The following is a 22,358-nucleotide window of genomic DNA, read 5'->3' as shown; positions in this document are numbered from 1 at the left end:
GCTTTGATTTTGCAAAACAAAACTGTAACTATGTAAATGACATACTATTTTGCTGATTCATGTGGGAGATGCTGGTGACCTAATCTAGAAATGGAAATAGGGTTCCAGATGTAATTGAGTACTATAGTGGTATAGTGATTAAGAGAGGAAATCAGGAATGACACTCAGTGCTTCCATTGATTTACTGTGACGCGAAAGGCAAAAGGAGGTATTAAGAGAAGACCAAATTTTGGTTTATTTTTCAACATGCAAGTTGTAAGAGATCTTTCCTACAATCAAGTGTCTCTATCCAATAGGTGGTTATACATTTGAATCTGGAACTCAGGGTGGAGATAAAGGGTTTGGCATCATCACTATGGATGGCAATTAATTTTTGGCAATTGATTAAATTAGTTAATGAGATAGTATAGAGTGAAAGAGATGAAGGCAACAAAGGATACCAGAAATAAAACTTGAGTATATGTCCTAAAAGAAAGAAAGTTTATGGTAAAATTTTCCCCTTTTATCTTGTGAAAATACTCTTCACTATGTATTTGAACTGAAAACCATGGCTTTTCAGGCCAGTTTTACTAGTAGAAAAAATAGAATATGCATGTCATGGTATGTAATTAGAATAGTGAATACTCCAGTGGTTTGCTCATACCTGATTGCAGAAGCTGAGTAAATTTTCAGCATTTGTACTACTCGGCTCTTAATCAGAGTCATTATTAAAAATTGATTTTATGCACTTACAATTAAATTATACTAAAAGCAAATGAGCTAAATATCAAAACTAATACATCACATTATTATCTGTCTTTTGGATATGTATAGAGTAGATACTGTATAATGGTGTATGCTACTGTATATCTTTTTCCAACTTAATATTGAGTGCCATCATATTTGTACATCGAAATCAGTAATAGGTATGTATACCATAGAAATTAGCAAATATTGTACATTAAAGTCTTCCTAACACCATGAGTTAGCAACATGAGTTAGCAACTCCTGTCTGTCAGTGTGAGGATGGTATGTGTATGTGTATAAGCATTAAGACATGATTACTGGACATTATCAATAATATATATACAATCCCTAATCACATCTCAATTTGTTTTCTGCTGTTATCACAATAAAGCTAGATGAATCATAAGTGTTCAGAAAAGACAAAATAATTATTTAAAAATTGTTCAATTAGCACATTCTGAAAAGCTAATTATGTTTTGTATACATCAACTGTGATATTTTCTAAATTATATTAATTTTACTATAAAATATTAAATTTGACTATATAATTAGAATACATACAGTTCATGAAAGGAAAAAAAAATCAAGAAACATTGCCAAGAGATCTAGGTGAAAAATGTGAATTACTAATACAATGTCTTTACTGTTCAGTTATGTAATGTGGAATTGAAGAGAAACGATTCACTCTATAGTGTGGTGATGAAATTTCTATCAGGCAGGACAAAAAGAGAAGTGAAAAATCGTGGTCATATGGCCCTGGCACAGTGTCATAGATATTTGCAAACTTCCTTCTCTCCTTCTGTCTTCAGGACTGATTTCTCTGTAGGACAGGAGGCTGAGCGACCTAAACTAGAGGCAGGGATTCTAGTCCTCCAAGCCTTGGTCCTCTGCCTGGACCATCCTGTGGAGAGATGGTGTGATCACTGTACTGTGTCTCTGCAGGTCAGATGCCTTACGGGGAATGCTGGGTCTGTCTCCCCACCACAGAGTCATCTGTCTTATGGTCTGTCATTCCCCAGTCACACCTCATGCAGAGAACTGCACAAAATAGAAAAGACTCATTTTGTTGTCGTTGTTGTTCCAAATGTTCCAGCCAAGACCCTGGATGACTCAGGGGGTCTTCAGCCTATACAATCAGGCTGTGCTTTTCATTAAAAAAAAAAAATCTCATAAAATGATTATAAATGCAAGGGAAAATATTTTTTTAAAAAGAGAGGCTGGGACTCATTTGTCATGCTAACTAAAAATCTCTTTTATCCACTTTCAATTTTGAAACTTTGATCAAATTACCTAATTTGTTGAAACTCATCTTCCATACATATACAATGGAAGTAATAATTGCATCAACCTTACAGAGCTATTGTGGAGATTAAATAAGAGCATTCATGTACAGCATTGAGCTTATTTAATAGTGTTTGCCACTGAAACATTGTCAATAAATGTATGAAAAAGGTAATATGATACCTGGAGAGTAACACACTTTTAAAGGAAGGTGTTGGTAGGATGTTACTTTAATTAAAACAAAAACAAAAGCTATTTACTTGGTTTATTGTTCAAATGTGAGAATGCATCTATTCAAATAAATGTAACTACTTTTGTAGTATTAAAGTATAAGTGAATCTTTACAATATATTGTTTATCAGTAATCACATTAGTAAATGCCTTTAAAAATAAGAAAATCAACAGATGGCTGAAATGAAAAGCAATTCAGATAAGCAATGCAGATAAAAAATTATGAAGTTGTGTTATGATAACCCATTATATCATCCCTATCCCAAGCTGTTACCATCTTCTGTCTTTGTTTTCCTTTCCATGAAACTTATTGGCCTGAACTTAGATACAGTTTACATTGTAAAGGTCAAAACTGTGATATCTCCTTAATTGGACAAGGATGATTTGTTAATTTTCTTCTCAGTTTGTTAGAAATGTCAGAGGCATTCATTCTAGGGCAGCAGGAAACAGTGGCCCTATTCAGGAACTCAAAGGCATCCAAGCAAAAAGAGCATTCTGCTTGATGCCTCAAGGTTTTGAGAAAGGTGGATTTTTATTTCCCCTTTCTACCAAAAATCTGTTGCAAAGTAATATCCAAGAACTCTCCAAACAGTGCATCTGGACACAATACAGACCAAAGTTTCTCAACTTTGGCTTCATTTTGTGAACTTCACTCACGCTTGAGTGTCAATGCTCAGAATGCAGTCCAGTGGAAGTGCAGGCTGGATTTGAGAATTATACAAAGCATCTAGATTATTCTAATTTGTATCAAAAGTTGAGAGCTATTAAGATCCAAACTCTAGGAATGAGAAAGCAGTCTAAGAAGTAAGAACTTTCCTGTTTAGAGATTTCTCAACTAGCCCAGAGATAACTTTTAGACAGTTTTGTTTGTGTTTGGATGTTTGTATTTTTCTGCTTGCTGTCTGTCATTAGTTAGTCATTTAGTTACCTATAACATATATTGGGATTTTTCCATGTTATAAAAAGTACAATGTATATCTTTATATGTCTAGTTTTTTTTTTTTTTGAGGAAGAAAATGAAAACATAATCCTAAAATTAGCACATTATAATTAAGAAATTCTGTTTGATTTTCATTTTTGTCTGGGAGGTTTCAAAGGCCTTTTAAATTACTTCTTGATATATATGGCATCTATGTGGTGATGAAGTTAATTTGAAGTTTAAAGCATGTCATATTTTGCATGTTACTATATGAATGTATACATACATAAATATTTAAAGCTTATACATTATAGGACATATTTAATTTGATAAATATAAAAATTGATATAATAAGGACCCTTGGATGTTTTCTTTTTATTACTGGTATGAGGATTTGTACCTAGAAAGGATCTGGAGATAAACCTTTATTAGCTTTATTTCTTCCTCATTCTTGAGATATTTATTTATTTATTTTTTTTTTTAAGATTTACTTATTTATTTATACAAGCACTGGGTAGTCAGAGGTGGGGGAGGGTGAGAGATTTTACCAGAGCCAGAGCAGAGAGCAGAACAGGCAGAGTGACGAAGTACACTGCTGAGGGGAGCAGTGGGCAACAGGAGAGGTCTGCAGGCCATGTGGGACCCTTGCCTGGGGGCCGGGGATGGAACCGGGGCTACAGAGGCTGTGGGCAGCTTCACAACCCAGCGCTCAACCGCTGCGCCACCAGGGATGCCCTCTTGAGATATTTATATAGTAAGAACATTACTTATAAAAATTGATCACTTGGATATCTCTATGAACTTCTTACAAAGATATTTGTTGGCAACATGGGGATATAATTCATTTAATCCTTCTAAAATTAAAATAAAATAGAAAGTAAACATTCTTAGTGGAAATGTTAGATAAATCTAGGAAATCATACTAATATTTAGAGAAAACCTTACTACTGAGTATTATCTATGTCACAAAATAATGCCTGTGACATTTCATTTTCCTTTATCTTCCTTCATAATTGAGATTTTATTGGTTGTTTTGATGATCAGTATCCAGATATTTCAATTGACACACAATTCTTAATAGACAAACTAAAAATCTAAAAAACATGTAGCTGTGATTCCTTTCTAAACAATTTTTACAGTGGCTTTGCTGCTTAAATCCCACTAATTCACAATTCAATATCCTACATACTACATTCTCAAATTTTCAATCCTTCATAGCACATTAACAAAGTTACCAGGGAAATTATACTACCACAATCAAAGATGTTACAGAGGAGATGAAATTCTGAAAGTGAGAGTCAAGATCCAAAGTATTTTTCTCTAGGAAATCAGTCTGCTGAAAAACCATGGGAATAAAAGTAATTTAAAATGTTCAAGACATATTAAATGCACAACTGTGTCTCCAAATTGCCATTTAGTATGCTGTGTATTATAGGATATAAAAATCTACTTGCCTGTCTATAGAGTGTTAAGCTGATCCCAAGACAATAAAGCCTCCCATATTTAACATCCCATTATTTCCTGCTTGGTTGTAGCAAAATATAAACAACCAGCAAATGATTCCATCTTTTAAAAATAAGTATTTATGTTTAAAAAATGTGGTGAGGTGGGGAGGGTCCCCCTTCTTAAATGGTTTCCAGTGCTACCAAAACACTTGATTTACAAATTAGTTGATAAAAAATATTCCTCTCAATCATAAAAATGAAAACCAACAACAAAAAAAAGGACACCCCTGATAACAAGGTACATATTATTATTCAGACAGGTTTTTTTCTTAACTGCTTCATCAGAAGCTAGATTCTCCTTGTTTAAGTTTTTTCTCTGTATGCAGGTCAATCTTTTTTTCATTTTTGTTTGCACTTAATAGTCTAAAGTTTTGTTCTTTCCTTTTTTTTGGCCTTGTTTCCACAAACTGATAGACTTGTTTATGTCCTCCTGGACTCCTTCATGGCTGATTTGGTGGAGCTGACATTTCTTAGGGGCATGTTGGCATCTGGGCAGTGGAAGCATGTGGGGTGCCTTTGAGCCCAGTGAGCCCAGATCCTTCTAGAAGCTTCTGCTTCTCCAGCCAACATTGTTGCTCAGACTTGTGAGCTTGGACTGTAGGAGAATCCATTTTCTTTTTCTACAGTTTTCGTTAGAATTTCTTGGTTACTTGAATCAAATAGGAATGACTTTCATGGTGCCTCTAAGTAATGGAAGGTTCTGGCTATTCATATTTACATCCTTCTTTCTTCTTCATTAATCCCTTCCACACAATTACTTGTAATACAATGCCTTCCACTGGCAGAGCAGCAGCTGAATGCATGTTTGCTGAATTAATGATTACCTAGTAAGTTGTCGAGGTAAGGTTCTGTCAGGCACACCTTTGAAGTTGACATTCTAGAAGGCTCTTAGCTGAGATTTCTAGAGACCACTGTCAGAGACAGAAATGTGAGTAGAATGGCTTATTGTTTTGATTTAATGCCACATAGTTTACCTTCGTAAAAAATACTTGAGTTTCACATTCTGAAATGTGCTTTTATAGAGTATTATCTGAGACCTTAGGCTATTTGAGGGGATTTTTTTAGGTTCCACCTGTATGAACAACCATCTGTAAACTGCAGGTACGATGTCATCTAGATCCAAACCCCTTTAAAAACCCATTGTGTTTCTGAAATCTAACATTTTTATGTATGAAAGTGGGAATATTTCCATACCATGATAGGTGCAGAAAGGAATGGCAACAAAAATCTCCTTCATTTTTGTGGATAGTTACTTGGTCTAATATCACCTACTCTATCTAATAGGACTACTGCCATTTCCTGAGAATTGTTAAGAAAAGTGGGAAAAACATATTCCATGTATGATTTACTAATAAAGTAAATCTTCCAGTTTTGAGCTGACCAAATTTTCCTCCAGAAAAATCAGCTATACCCTGCCTGTTTGCAGACACTATTTCTGAAGCTGAGTGTAAGTTTTTTTTAGAACAAATTTCTTTTCTTCTTGATATGAAGAATTACTCTTTATTGCAGCATTCAGCATCTTTTTATGGTTCCATAATCATATCTTCCTTTATTTGTCCTCTTTGTTGGTGTATAGATGCAATGGATGGATTCTGCTGTTATTATATGCTTCAATTTTGATTCTATATTTACTAAACTGCCAACACTATTTTCTTTTCTGTTTCTCTAGCACAAATATTACCCCCTACAAAATTGACTACTTGAATTTTTTGAAGCCTTATCTAATTCTATGATCTCTGAGTAAATAACTTCTCTTGGAATCTAACTTAATAACTTTTAAAATTATTCTATTGGTCATAGTCTACCATTTAATAGATAAAATACGTAATAGGCATATAAGTAGTATATCACCAGTAAAATTATTTAGAAATTTCTTAAACCATAAGTGCTACAGTCATCTTATAATTTTATGGGGGATATTCTGAAACTAATATAGCAGAAAGCTAAAAAATTCTTTGGTTCACATGTCATTATTGAATTGCAGAATTAACCAACTCGAGAACTCCTCTACTATAGGATTTCAAATGTGAGATAATAAACCCTTAGAGTTTAAGCTATATTTAGTTAGGATTTACATAACTTGCAACTAAATGCCTTTAATTGATGCAGAGTTTACTAAGGATGAAAAATAAACACAAATTAGTTGACTGAGGAAAATGGATTGCTTAAAGTTTGGCCATTATAAACCATTTCTAATGGTTATAATGTGAATAGATTGTAAATACAGTTTTTCTTTTTAATAAGCTTTAGAGATTCTCTCTTTGCAGAGTGGTATAAGCAATTTAGGTAGAAAGAATGTAAGCTTATTGACTTAAAAGATTATTTTCCCTAGTTAAATTTTACAACAGTCCAATATTAAATTTCACTATAATTAAGGAGAGTGTAATTGAGTGAGCTCTGCCATTTACTTACCTTTGAATTGGGAAAGTCCCTTAAATGTTGGATTGTAGTTTCTTCATTTTGAAAAGGTAGCATGACCATTGCTGGGATACAATTTAGGTCATTAATGGATGTTTTTCTTACACAGGACAAGGGCTCTAAAAATAAGAAATATTATTGTGATCCTCCCACCTCCACATAATGGAAAAAAGAAAAAAAGGAAAATGCAGGACTCAGGAATTTTCTTAATTACTTTAATGATTTTAAAGCTCTAAAATTGAGAAAAGTATTTACACCTCCCTAAATAACCTAATCGTTCCCCATTTTAGCAATGCTTATCAATGCACTCTTTTGCTCCATTAGCAGATCATCCTCCTTATACACGGAAGCCACAAACGCCCAGATATGTACGTAATATCAATCAGGCTCCTGATGTTCTAGGACCTTAAAATTGTCAAAAACTACCACAGTACAAAAGCAATTTATTTCCTAATGATTGCTAGATAATTATGAGAGAGTAAACTATTGATAAATTATTTTTCTAATATAAATAAGAATTTGTCATTTTTAAATACTAATTAACATGTATTACTAAAAGAATAGTTATTAAGTTTAGTACAGCAATATTCATATTTAAAACATTTTGAAATCACTAATTTTCTGTTTCTCATGATTAATTTAGAATAATTCTCTAGAATAAATAATGCATGATATTACTTTAATTTCATAATGTATCATCAACTTGGATATTTGTATCTACCCATGAAGACTTTCTGTTCTAAGTCTACATCACAGTGTGTGTTTATGTGTGTGTGTGGCACTATAACTGAATTGTGTGTCAATGACAGGATTTATAAGCACTGCTTTTATGAGTAATTAAACCTAAGGCTGTCAAATGTTACAAAAATATTGCTTAAATACCATCTAGGTTTTCTATTACTTAATGAATAAAATCTAAACTCCTCAATCTTGAAGTAAAATCCATCAATTGCTTCATATAACACACTCTGTTACTTTCTCCTTAGAGGATGTTCATCTACTTTCATACTTTCCACAAGCCTTATTCTGTTCTAAAGTTCTCTCCACTTTACCTTTTCTGAATTCTGAGCCCTTTCCCCAAATTCCTCTTTCCCTTATTATATTGTAAATTAAATTCTAAAACACAGGTCTTAAGTGTGCTTTCTAACCTCAGCATATTGCTTCAAATCCTTTTGATTAGAACTAATCTCATTCTAACGTACAATATTTTATTTTTTTAATGTATTTTAAAATTTATTATTTTGGAAAGAACCTAAGTTATTTCAGGGGAAAATAGGAAGTAGTAAAACTTTAAAGCAGCAAAAAGCAAAAATTAATCAAAGCTTTAATTTTACTAATATGGACATATTTATATATTTAGAAGAGAGTGAATACTTACCCTAAAATGTAGTCACCATCATTAGTGAGTCAGGGAATATAGTTTCAGATTTCCCTAGCAGAGTTAGTTTTCCCTCCCACTGGTTTCCATGGGAAACCTCTATCTCAGTGCTAATGTGCTGCCTTTTGAATTTGTTGATTTGACTCCCAGATTATTCAGATCTCTGTGAATACATACAGTGCTGATCCTTACCAAACTAAAACTAAGGGACTTATTGGTAGATCATCACTGTCTCATATTATCAAGAAGAAGACAGAAAAAGCTTAGCATAGGTATAAACAAAGGTTGCATCAGAAGACTAGGTAGCATGATACCCAAGACGGGTCTTTTTCTAGAAACAAATCAGAGGCCCCCAATTACAATTAAGGTTCCTAACCATTTGTAGCTTCTTAATCCACTCAATATCAAATTCCACGAATAGATGTTCCAATGACCTAACTTTATCATGTACCGATGACTTAGGAGAATTTGATATATAAAGCAATATTTGGAATAAGCCATGCCATGAGAGAGTGAGAAGTCTCCAGAATAACATTAGGGATTACTAGAAAGGTAGACTACTTAATAAACAGTTAATGAGGAGCAAATGGGAGCTCTTTGAGATCAAAGATTATCTTTTGAAATTTGAAAAGAGCATATATTCTGTGGCTGTGAATCAGACAGGTAGGTGTATGGATAAAGAGAGATGAATTGTGCGTATTCAATTGATTTGTTGATTGTTATACCTACAAAGACATATTTGGTCAACATAGAAATTAGTCAACAAAGGTGCTATGTTTTCTATTATGTTTCTCTGATATGCAACTAGTTTTATTAATATTTTTGCCACATGATAATATAGTTCTTTTATTGTATTGTTGGTTGTTGTTTTCATAAAAGTATTAACTTTGTAAGAATGTTCCCTTAATAAGGAATATAACTGCCTGTGGAAATCTAGGACAGCACCGTGTAGAATGCAGCAGAGAGAAGACAGAAAGAATTTGAGTACTCTGACCAGACCACATCTTAGTGGGAGGACTCACATTTGTTTTCTTGGATCCCCAGTAGTTAGAATCCTCTTTTCTTCATCTTCCATGTTTGGCTAAGATCCAAGTTTCAGATCCAAGCAAGTTAACATTCAATGGGTTTAATATTTGTCCACATTATTACCCACAAAAATGCCTACATTATACCCTCATATACTGATGGGCATAGCACCATATTCAAATCAGTTCTGCCCAAGTAACACATATTTTAGTTGACAATCTTAGACCAGGCCTTATATTTGCCATAATATACCCTTCCTTGGCAAGGACATCAAAACTTTTTTTTTTAATTTAGTGTTCCTAAAGAATTAATTTTATATTAATATTCATTATTTCCAGAGGTATAGAGCAGCTCTTTATAAATTAGTGGTATATTATTATGGGTATAATCTTCTATATAAACTACAGTGAGATGTTGCAAAACAGTTTCTTATTGAAAAATGAGGTGTGCATTTGCTATTTATCAGATATAGTGATATATACTAGGAGCTATAACAAAGAAAAGACAGGAATCCTTCTTTTTGAAGAAACAGTATCTTTATAATAAAATCTCATTATGCAAACAATCATTTCTAATGGTAAAATAATCCCATTGGGTATCACTAACACAAAACTAAAAAGTATTTAATTTCAATTTTAAAATTAATGTTTAAGGTACAATTTTTATGTTTTCTGATATATGCAGGCATCCACTTTATTTTTCTTTTATTGTAATGTTGCCATTGTATCATATTTTGCAATAGCCATATGAAAATCTAATTGTTGGACCTGTTTCTCTTGTCTAAAATGTTCTCTCATTCTCTCTTTTTCTTTCAAGCCTCAAGAATACATTACTGGAAACAATGAGACTTCTGAAGTTGGAACATCTGTGGAACAAAATCCAAACCCCATTGCATGTGATTCTGAAAATGTAAGATTAACTTGAAATAATTTTAACAGCATTTAACTTGTATACAAGTACATACACATTTTAACATTTTAGTTCTTGCTATGGTGAAACTTTATATAATACTCATTATAAAATACTTTATGATCTAAACATGTTATTTTTAAATTTGAAAAAAGCAAATATTCTGTGGATGTGAATCACGCAGGTACAGTATTGGGAAGTGTAACCAGTTTCTTAAGTTTTTTAAGAACTTAAGTTTCCATAGTGCTGCTCATTCCCATAACCCCATGGAAGAAATTTGTGGAAATTTTTTTTTAAGATTTATTTATTTTTACAAGAACCGGGGTACAGGCCAGATGCATGGGAGGGTGAGAGGCTTCACCAGAGACGAAGTGGGGAACAGAACAAGCAGTATGATGAAATACAATGCTGAGGGGAACAGCGGGCAAGACAGGAGAGGTCTGCCGTGCCATGTGGTACCCTTGCTGGCTGGCCGGGATTGAACCAGCGCTGCAGAGGTTGTGAACAGCTTCACAGTGTAGCGCTCAACTGCCTGCGCCACCAGGGGAAGCCCAAGAAATTTGTGGAGATGTTAAAAACAAATATATGATTCTATAGCATTCTCCTCATAAAGCAATGAAGCACAAAATTATAGAGACATCACACTAGAAGTCAGGTGATTTTTTTTTTAAAGATTTATTTGTTTATGCATACAAGAGCTGGGGTACAGGCCAGACTGACTGAAATACACTGCTGAGGGGAGCAGCAGGTGAGACAGGAGAGGTGTATTTCACCATATGCATTCCTCTCTGGCCGGCTGGGGATCAAACTCATGCTGCACAGGCTGCAGATAGCTTCATAGTGTGGTTCTTAACCCCATGCGCCACCAGGGAGGCCCTATTTTTATTTTTTTTCAAAGATTTGTTTCTTTATGCGTACAAGAACTGGAGTACTGGCCAAAGGTGCGATGAGTGAGAGGATTCACCAGAGACAGAGCGGGGAGCAGAACAGGCAAATCTACTGAAATACACTGCTGAGGGGAGCAGTGGGCGAGACTTGAGAGATCTGCTGTGCCATGTGGGTTAGCAATCTGGCCAGGGATCGAACTCTTGCAGCAGTGGCTATGGATAGCTTGATAGTGCTAAGACTCAACCCCTTCTGCCATCAGGGAGGCCAGGATATTTTTAATCTGCAAATGATGATAGAAAAAATGGAAATTGTACCCTATGGTTGTTTTCACTCATAGTAAGTCATGAACATTTAATTCTGAACCTTTGGCACAATTATCGATCCACTATGTCTGGATTTGAGAAACAGCAAATGATAGCAATTGTATTTTGTAAATTTGAAGTTAGACTGTCAATGAGTTGACAAAATAGAAAGTGTCTGCTGGAATCATGTATGATAGAAAAGAAGGCAGCCACAGCAATGTAAATAAGGCAGAATACAAACAGGGGAACCAAGTCAATCTTTTCCCCTATTGGCTGCCAAAGTGAATTTAAAAATATGATTTTCTAACAATATGGCCTTCAAATCTTTGTATATTTGAACATGTATAAAAGCCATGCCATTTAGAATATAAGAAGACCAACGAGAAAACGAAATAAAACATTCTGCAGTGTACTCCAAAAGAGGAAGAATTCAAGATGTTTTGGGAAGAAAGGATTACTTTTTGCTTAATCTGAAGCATAGCTTGGTCTCTGACCCTGAGAAAACCTAAAAATACTATACATAGAGAATGGAGAGCAGAAAATTAGTGGATTTCTACTTAAGAATATTTGGACTTGCGAGAAGATGAGATTGCTCAAAATCATACTTTCTTCTTAGTTGTATGATAGTTTCACTCCTCTTCCATTTTTGTTGTCCTTCTTTGACATATGTCTTTATATCATAGATAGGAAGTCCATTGTATTCAATTATATAATAGATGCCTTGAATAGTTCACTCTAAAAACATTGCTTGCAATTTTTTTTTTCTTTAAGATTTATTTATTTATTTGTACAAGCACTGGGTACAGTCAGAAGCGTGGAAGGGTGAGAGAATTCACCAGAGCCATAGTGGGGAAAAGAACAGGCAGACTGACGAAAGACACTGCTGAGGGGAGCAGCAGGTGGCAGGAGAGGTCTGCTGTGCCATGTGGGACCCTCACTGGCAGCTGGGAATTGAACCAGTGCTGCAGAGGCTGCAGGCAGCTTCGCAGCCCAGCTCTCAACTGCTGCGCCACCAGGGGATGCCCTGCTCTGCGATTTTAATATCAAGGTTCAGTATCTTCTGTGTTCAAGTTCCCAAATTTGGAAGTATAAACTATACGCTTTTCTCATTGTGGTTCTTTGTTGTACTTGTTGCCTTATGTAAATCAAGCAGGGTCACTTAAGAAAATGACCTCTGAATTCCTTTGCACATTTTTTTAATAGACTTACAAAACTGGAAATGTATCATCAAAGGCTTCACTGCATGTTGGAGCAGTTAGGGACATTTTTAAATTACTTTGAAATCAGTCTTGCTTAATTGAGAATATTGGAGTCACATTGAGAAAGCAAAGGATGTACCTGCTCCTGTAGTTCAAAAATGTTTTTTCATATTGTTTAATAGCATATTAAGACTCAAAGGCATTGAGCATTTTATTTGAATTTTCACTTAGGGATTAAGATAATGCTCAGTGTTAATATGTTTTATGATGTTTCCAAATCCTAAAGTAACAAACATTTCATTTTTCTTAATGGGCTGAAGAAATGAAAAATCAGGATGGTTATGTTTAGCACAGAAAACATTTGCTCAGCTCCTTGTCATTACACCTTCTTGCAAGTGCCTGACCAAAGGGAGTTTATTCAACATCAAGCATTGTATAGGGAAATGAGAGGAGAAACTGTGCAGAAAAATAAACCCTAAAGCATTGTGTAGAAGATAATGCTAGCTTTTCACTTTAAAAAGATTTATAAACTCTTAGTTTTCTGTTAGATGCAGTGGGGTGTGTGTATGTGTGTGTGTGTGTGTGTGTGTGTGTAACATTTGAAGGACTTGATGAGTTGTTGGCAGAGGCTTGGTTAACAAAATATTCTAGGTAAGACATACCCTGTTGCAATTGGTCTAAGAGACCAGATATCATTCATTATGAGCTACACCCCATCAATCCATCTGAAGATATTGGCTTCATACAAGGTATTTTTTATTGTTCTACTGTAGTATTTTTTAAGAAGAAACAAGTGCCTCCAGTTAATGTTTGAATGGTACATGAATTCCAGGGTCTCTAGAACAATTTCCTGCTTTTCATATTAGACATAAATCTCCATATTTACCCCTCTATCACATTTTTAAAGTTTGTACAAGAGTGGACCTGTGACTTCTTAGCAGAAATCATATAGAAACCAGAAGAGTAATGGTCAACAATATTTTGTAAATAAAATACAGCAATAAGCATGCTGATATTTATTATAATGATGGTGGCCAAAAAGTGATGTGGAAATACAAAGCGTAATATGTTCAATAATTCTTTGACCTCTCCTGTCTTCCCTGAAAGAAACACGAATGTCTTTCTCCTGTGGGTCTTATAGTGCTTGGTTTATACATGTGTTTATCCTGTATTCATAGTCTATCTTGTGTATTGATTATTTGTATCATTTTCCCATTTTGCATTAGATAATAACCAACTTGAGAGACTACAAAAATATTAGTATTTCCTTCAGCACCTAGCAAAATGCTTATCTTACCTGATAATTATTCTGTTTCTCCTGAAGTTAAAAATATGAAGTTAAGCAGACTTGCAGTCTTTACAATTTTAGTTTATAGGCTAAATGAAGAAAAGTGGGAATGTGATTCCTGGTTTGGAAATATTGGTGTTAGACCCTGCTTTGGCAGAACGAAAGTTTATTATTTTAATGATTATTTGTAATTTTGGGTGTGATTACATCATATTTTCCCCCCTCAGGGATATCATACTGGGCTAGCATTAATGCACATGCAGCTGAAAAAAATTATTCTCTAACTACACTGTTTCCCAAACTGAGAGGACTGTATAAATCATTATATTGACAATTACCATCTTATACAATTTAGCAATATGATTTATTAAGGATCTCATCTGTGTCAGGTGCTTTGTTCCAGTTTGTGTACAGCATTCCTCTTTATCTTCATTATCATCATTGCTGCTTTTACATATGAGACTTCATGGTTAGAGGCACTGCGCTAAGTGCTTTAAATCATTTTCTTACTTAATCCTTACAAACCTTTTAAAAGTAAAATTATTCCATAGATTATAAATAATAGAAATTTTGATTGAGAAAAATTGAGCAATTTATCAAAGCTAGTAAACAGTAGATTTAAGAATTTGAGCATTGGTACAAAGCAGACTCCCTGACCCATGAGTTTAGCCACTACCTTATTCTGTTTATTAAAAAGTCATAGATGAGACAGCATTTTTATATATTTCCAAGTTTTAAAATTTCAAGTTGTACCTGGAAGAATTAAAGGATTGAAAATCCATAATTATACAGGTCATTTTGGGAAGTGAGACAAAGAAAACATTAGTGTGACCAAAAATTCCTGTGTTTATAGCATATTAAAAAAGAAAATCTGTGAGTGTAAGTATGTGATGGCAGAAATTCATTCCTTTAAAGCTTAGTAAATTATCTTGTGAGCCTTTGCTGTGGTTCATCAAGGTGCTTCTGAGGGCCATGCTTCTAGTTCACATCTCACTTGTTTAAGAAAACAGTCTCTAGCTGCCTCCTCTCATCCATCTCCTCTGTCTTTTCTGTCTGCCTCTTCAGTTATCATGACTAGTTCAATCAGGGTGAGAATCAACATGAAAAATTGGGCAGGATTTGCATTTTTATATCAACCATAGAAACTCCCAGGTTTCCAAGTGAACATTTGTTCAAATGGGAACTGTTGGGGGGAAGCTGGTTCAGAATATTTTTCAATATAGGTAGCATTTTATCTCCTCAAGAAGCTTCTTTCTCTTTGAAACTAGAAAATCTTCCTATTGTTCCTACTAAGAATTTATGACAAAGAATAGAGAGGTGATACGTTTCTTGGCACTGTCTATGTTTTCTATGGAGAAGGGAGGCCTGAGAGACGGGAGGAAAGAATTTTTAATACCAGAAGAGTCTTATGGATTTATAGTTCAAATTACTCATTAAATGATAGTGGGGAGTTTGCAACATGGTTAATGTATTATGGTTATTTGGAACATAAAGAAGCCTGAACAGGGCCTCTTGGTGGCGCAGCGGTTGAGCGCTGGGCTGCAAAGCTGCCCACAGCCTCTGCAGCGCCGGTTCGATCCCCAGCCACCAGTGAGGGTCCCACATGGCACGGCAGACCTCTCCTGTCTCTCCCGCTGCTCCCCTCAGCAGTGCATTTTGTCAGTCTGCTTGTTCTGTTCCCTACTCTGGCTCTGGTGAATTCTCTCACCCTCCCGTGCTTCTGACTGTACCCAGTGCTTGTATAAATAAATAAATAAATCTTTAAAAAAAAAAAAAAAAAAGAAGCCTGAATAAAAGTAAAAGTTTGCAAATGTGAACTTGCCTGTAATATGTAAAGAAAAACAAGTCCGTGATGTGGCTGTTACATTCATTATCAGTTTGGAAGCATTAGGAGAGGGAACTCTAAATGTAGCCATATTCTGAAGGATCTTATGTGCTATTTAAGTAAATCAGCACTTTATAGGTTATAAGAAATTGCAAATTTTTTCATAGGGGAGATATTCTGGTTTGTTTTTGATTTGAAAGAAATTGCAAATTTTTTCATAGGGGGGATATTCTGATTTGTTTTTGATTTGATTTTTATGCAGTGAGTTAACATGAATAATTACATGTTAGAAAGACTTGTCTAGAGGCTGAACTGCAAATGGATTTGAGAAAGGCAAGTTTAAAGAAAGTTGGATAGTTTAATTCAGCAATCTAGAAAGGAAATAAAAATATAAACCCTATGATCTCTGAAAGACAGAAGAGATTTAGAGCCTAACATAGTGAATAGTTTCCATGATAAATGGCTTACAGCCTTATCCATAAAGGAACTGTCTGCTGTTATCATCTATAAATTTCATTTTCACAAACTGAGATAACATAATCCTCAAAGACTGCTACTTAATCAATATATACCAATTAAACTATATAAATTTTGATGTTCTTGTTATTCTCAAGTTCTAGTCAATGAATGTAATGGGAAAACTCTTCAAGATTTATAACCACTTTCGTTGAGATATGTGATCATTTGCGTGATAAAATTAAAAGATATTTTGCTTATGATGGGGAATTAGGTATTCTTTAATGGCATGCAGTGTGTAGGTTTCAAGCACAAAAAAGAAAAGTGAGTCATCTGGAAAAAGCTTTTTATTATTTTTTTTAAGTTGTATAATTTATTTAAGTAATGGATTCATGAAGTTCTGAAACTTCAATTCCAAGTATTTAAATCTACTGTCTGACAAATTTAACCCAGTTTCAAAGTCCTGTTGGCCTGACCAGAGCGGAAAAGGGGACATGTCTTGACAAGTCCCCGTGATGGCCAGAATAGTGGACATGTGAGGGAGTACCTGTAAAAATGGTAAGGATTCCAAACCTTCACTGAATAAAGGCATCTCTACTGATGGTGTTTTTGAACAAATATTGAATGGAATAATCATGAATTTCTTTAGATTCCAACGTGGAGAAGGCATTAAATTGAAGATATTCTTAGAAAATCAGCAGTTGTTAGGAGAGTGGATGCTGGTAGTATATGCACCGGTTGAAGAATAATAGCCATCACACCAAAAATGAGAGCAAGCAAGTGTGGATTTATTTATTTAAAGATATATTTATTTATGCATACAAGAGCCAAGGTATAGGCCAGAGGTGCAGAGGGTGAGCGGATTCACCAGAGAAAGAGTGGGGAACAGAACAAGCAGATCTACTGAAACACACTGCTGAGAGGAGCAGCAGGTGAGACAGGAGAGGTCTGCTGCACCATGTGGGTCAGCTCCCTGGCCAGTCAGGGATTGAACTCATGCTGCAGAAGCTGAGGGTAGCTTCAAAGCGCTGTGCTTAACCTCTTGTACCACCAGGGAGGCCCCCCAAGTGTGGATTTATTGAAGCAAGAGGAAAGAACTCCTGACAGCAGGAGGGGCGTCAAGGGAGGCTGCCTTTTACTTCAGCCCTGTCTATGACTATAGGCTGTCAGACCTCCTGTTGTCCAATGTGCCAGACTATTGATTAGGCATTAGGTGGTCGGGAAGTTTCCTGGTGGTTGTTTTTCTGTTGCCTTATTATCCTGTAACTGGATCTTACTTCAGGTGATGGCTAGCTCAGCAACATTTCAGTAAAACCCTTCTATTTTCCTGGGAGTTGTTTTGTTCCTTCTGTTCCTATATTGTTTAAAATCACCGTCCCATGTCTCAGCCTTTTCCGCTACCCAAATTCTCCTGGCCACAGCTCTCTCAGTCCCCCCAGTGAGAGCACCACACCTAGGGGCTTCCAGGGGATCTGCCTACTTCCTGCTGGGAGGGGGCCTGAGTAGGGCAGGGCAGGGCAGCTGTCAGTCCAGGGGACACCAGGGGACCATAGTTACCACACTAAGTAACCACACTTTACTGTGTAATGTAGCTTCTCTAAATGAAGAGAGTTTGTTTTAAGTATTACTTTGTTATTTCCAAAACAGCTTCCCTAGAAGAGGACCCATTGGCTTCATACTAGATTAAGTGATTCCCAACATAACTAAAAACTCATTTTATTGGGAAAATCATTAAATATATAAACACAATTTTGCATAACCTTGGCATAATTTTTATTTTCTTATCTTTTTCCTTCCCAAAGGAAATTATTATTTACATTAATTTTTATCATTTGTATTTATAGTGTCAAATAGGGTCAGTACTAAATGTCCTTACATTCCTTCAAGTCAGAACTTACTTCTCTATTTCTTTTACTTCCCTATCTCTCTCCCCTTTCCTCTTCATCCCTGTGTGAGAATTGCTTAACTTTGATAACTGTTGATTTTGCCGCATCCTATTTTTCATTTGTAATGTCATTGTCAACTCCCTGATATTGTTTGCAATCATTAGTGATATAAGTGAGCACTTCTACTACTACTACTAATAGAAGAGGGGGTAAGAGATGACAAATATTTACTATTTGTTAGTATTTATACTGAATAATTTTATGTCTTTTCTCATGTCAACCTCAAAGTAACTCTTTGAAGGAGTAGCCCCATTTTATAACCAGTTAACATATGCAGAAATAAGTAACTAATTAAGTTATTTGATCAAGATCACCAGTAAATAAATGTCAGAGCCAAAATGTGAACCAAAGTTGATACCAAATGCAGACCTCAGTTTCTCTCAGCCAATGAAAGGAAACAGAGTTTGAGGAAAAGGAAAGTGGTTTAATTTGTCCACAAATGAGCAGGGCAGCAGACTCATGTCTGAAAGACCACTGTCCTGCTCTTTGGCAGGGTGCAGGGTTATTTATACAAAGGGAAAAGAAGGGGAAATGGACTTCAGTCCGCAAAGGGGAAGAAAATGAGGTTTGCACAAAGACAGGTGGGCTTCCGCTTGCTTTTTGGGCAACTGCTGTTTAACTCCCTTTTCCTTTGAATGCAAGAAGACAAACCTGTCAAACAAGGGGGAAATAGCAAGAAATACTGGAGAGTCAAACTTGTTAATGCTTATCTGTGAGAACAGTCATTTTAACTGCATCAAAGTCTGTTTTACTCTGAAGCACTTTTTAACCATTTGGCCAAATGTATATTTTTATGCTATCTTTATACTATAATGTTAGTAGGTCAGATTTCCTTGTCTTCTTTAACTATGTTTTCTGGTATTTTTGACAATCTGAGTGATAATTTGCAGCAAGAGTGAAAGAATTCCATGAAGAAAACTTACCTTTATGTTCTCACCAATTGAATTCCTGCTTCATCAAAACCTATAAAGTTATCAGATGAAAGTTATAATTGTGTTATCCTTACATTTGTTGCCTCTCTGAGAAACACTAAGAATTTTATGAACCCCAACCATGAAGTTTCCATAATGCCTGCAAAGCACAGAGAAAACATTAAATTTAAAGTGTTCATTAGAAGATCAAAGTATCCAAAAAGGCTCGAGGTATCTTCCAGCCTCATAACATTTTCTTTAATATTGAAATCTAATAAGTCTTCATTGTTCAAATGATCAAAGGCTTGTCTCAGATAGTTGGCTGTCTTTGCACTAATAAAAGAACACATGAGAGCAAGCAAGTGTGGATTTATTTATTTAAAGATATATTTATTTATCATGACGGTGAGGTCAAGGGATGCTCCATAAGCAAAACAAGTGCCTTCAGGTCAAATAGATTTGGAAAGCGGTTATAGCATATTTCCTTTTTAGAGCCTTATAATGCATTTATACATTATGAAGAAATGGATTTCAAATTTCAGCATACAGGTCTTAGCACTACCATCTATCACTGCTGCAGCCTGAGTTCGATGCCCAGCCAGGGAGCTGACCCACATGGCATAGCAACCTCTCCTGTCTCTCCTGCTGCTCCCCTCAGCAGTGTATTTCACTGACCTATTTTTCATTTTTTATGCTGTTTATTTTTAATATATTATTATACCATTCTTCAGTTTTGTACAATGTATGGTTTCCCTGTGAAATGCCCACCACCAGTTCACCTGTGCACCATCACCATAGTCCATTGATCTATTTCAATTACTACTTTTACAGAATGACAGCAACTGTTCAACGAAGCAAGAATATACCCCAACCAGTAGCAGTAGCAAATCAGAAACTGCCCTGCAGGTATTTATGTTTTCTCTTGTTACTTTGTTTTGATTGTCAGAAAGCACTTCTTGAATCCAATGGATTCAATAATTTTCTCTCTTACTCTAGCTGAAGCAGGGATGTTGTATTGGTTAATATTCTCTTTTCCTAGTGACTCTGGACCTTTCCATGACTACTAAGATTTGGTTTGATTATCTGAGGTCCTAGGAATAATTGTGAGGGAGGTGCTCCCCAACTACCCCCACAACCAACAAGCAAAACAAAAATAGAGAAAAACATGAATATATTTCCTGTGGCAAAAGTAAGATAAAAAGGTTTGGGGATGCTGAGGAGTTAAGAAGAATGGCATATCCCTTACACAAACATACACCACACAGTAACTTAGTTCTGAGCTTCCATTTACACTCTTTTGACTAAAAATATAATACTCGGGTTTTATTTCAATAGTACAACTTTTGGATTAGATTAATATTAATTGAATAGTTTTAAGTTTTCTCAAAATAGTTTTTGAGTTATCTTGCCATTTGCACACAAACAATAATTTACTTTCATGAAGTGAAAGAATTAACATATTTATATGTGTTTTGGCTTTGTCTAGCATTAGTTGCTGTAGGATATTTATGAAGATTACATTGCTATTCTGTTAGTATTTTAATTTTTACCTTGGAACATATGTCTGCTTACACTCTCTTAATTGTTGTTTTTATATTGTTTGACAGAAATTGCAAATACCTTCTTGTACTGAATGCAAGTCGGAAAAAACCCAGGAAAAGGAATTGACCAGTTTCGAAGGAAGGGCAACTAGAGAAGAGAAGATACTGTAAATACTAAGAAACTGTGTTCAAAACATTCATTTGCTATTGTCTTCATACTCTTTTTAGATCACAGAGTTGATGGAAATACTAAGTTTTTAAAGCATGCAAATTTTTCACAATTTTATGTAACTTTATAAGGTAGTCTGCAAATTTTCCAAAATATTCCAAACTAATTATGATCCTTAAGCAATAACCTAATTAAAATGGATACCCACGGTCACAAATAGTCGTTGTCATCAGTAAATTGCCCAGTATTAATTGATCTGTTTCAAATTTAAATGCAATATAACATTTATTTCTTCTGTCTTGTTTGGGTACATGTACTTCTCAGATCTAATCTTTGAAATCAATTGAGATATATATATATATATATATATATATATATATATATATATATATATAATGCGGAGCCTCAGCTATTTGTGGAATACAAATTGCAATTATATCACTTTGTTTGATACTTACCAATTTTAGTCACTTTTCTCAAGGTTGAAATCTGAATATATTGTTATTTGAGGGTGTCTATTGCTATACTTATTATTATGTTGTGACATGTCTAAAAATATCAAAGCCATTCTGAAATAAATTTAGTCAAGTAAATAGAATTCATTAAATTTGATTGGTATGCAGACAAAATAATCTGGATAAATGACTAACTGTCTGACATAATTGATTAGATTTTTTTGCATTTTATAGACACACCTCTCTAGTTTTCTACTGGAATTACTCTAAGTTAGAAATCAAGTTTTTGAAATGATTTTTGATAAGAAAGTTGATATGAATTGTTTGTGGGAAGTCAAGAAGACCTCATAATGCAAACATGCAAGCCAATAAGACATACTTAAATATGAGTTTTGATAAAAGTAAAATAGCCATGGAGAACCAATGAACACCAGACTCACACATTTTGGAAACAAATGTGTTATTAGAACCAAAAAATGGTTAATGATAATCTTTGAAGTTGGGGGACAACATAGAACTATCACTCATCCATAAATGCCTTTCTGAATGATATAAAAGTAATTCACAAGCAAAAAATTGCCCCAAAATTACTATCTAATTGATAGGATGAATGTACTCTCAAACATACTGACTGAAATTTAGTGGGTTAAATGATCTCTTCAGTTTTCTGCACCGAATTCACTCACGTCTGTTGGTTAAACCCATTTTGCAAATGCAGAATGCATATAAAACCATTGTTTTTTATAGACTGGATCTGCCAAGCCATAATTAATACTTTTGGAGCAATGTAATATGGCAGATTGTGTTAGATGATATTTAATAACAAATATATTAAATGAAATAAGTAATCAATCAATGAATGTAAATCTGGATGTAATGGCACATATTTGATTATAATGACATTCAAAGAAATATAGTGCATTGGAGAAATGGAAAACTATCATTAAGGCTAAGAATATTATTGTGATATATTCATGAAGCAGTT

The 22,358-nt window shown here is 34.7% G+C and overlaps 1 protein-coding gene across 1 annotated transcript in view; it reads left to right on the top strand.

Moving 5' to 3' along the window:
* LUZP2 (leucine zipper protein 2) overlaps positions 1-21,274 on the top strand; it is a 310,023-nt gene extending 288,749 nt beyond the window's left edge. The window contains exons 10-12 of the mRNA XM_054699333.1: positions 10,301-10,393; positions 20,040-20,114; positions 20,816-21,274. Coding sequence (XP_054555308.1) covers positions 10,301-10,393; positions 20,040-20,114; positions 20,816-20,920 — 273 coding nt within the window. The 3' untranslated portion in view covers positions 20,921-21,274. The remainder of the gene's footprint in view (positions 1-10,300; positions 10,394-20,039; positions 20,115-20,815) is intronic.
* The last annotated feature ends 1,084 nt before the right edge of the window (positions 21,275-22,358 follow it).

This window comes from Talpa occidentalis, unplaced genomic scaffold (genome assembly GCF_014898055.3).
Source record: "Talpa occidentalis isolate TD23 unplaced genomic scaffold, MPIMG_talOcc4v2.1 talOcc4.3, whole genome shotgun sequence".
NCBI classification, from domain to species: Eukaryota; Metazoa; Chordata; class Mammalia; order Eulipotyphla; family Talpidae; genus Talpa; species Talpa occidentalis.
This window is presented reverse-complemented; position numbering and strand designations above follow the sequence as displayed.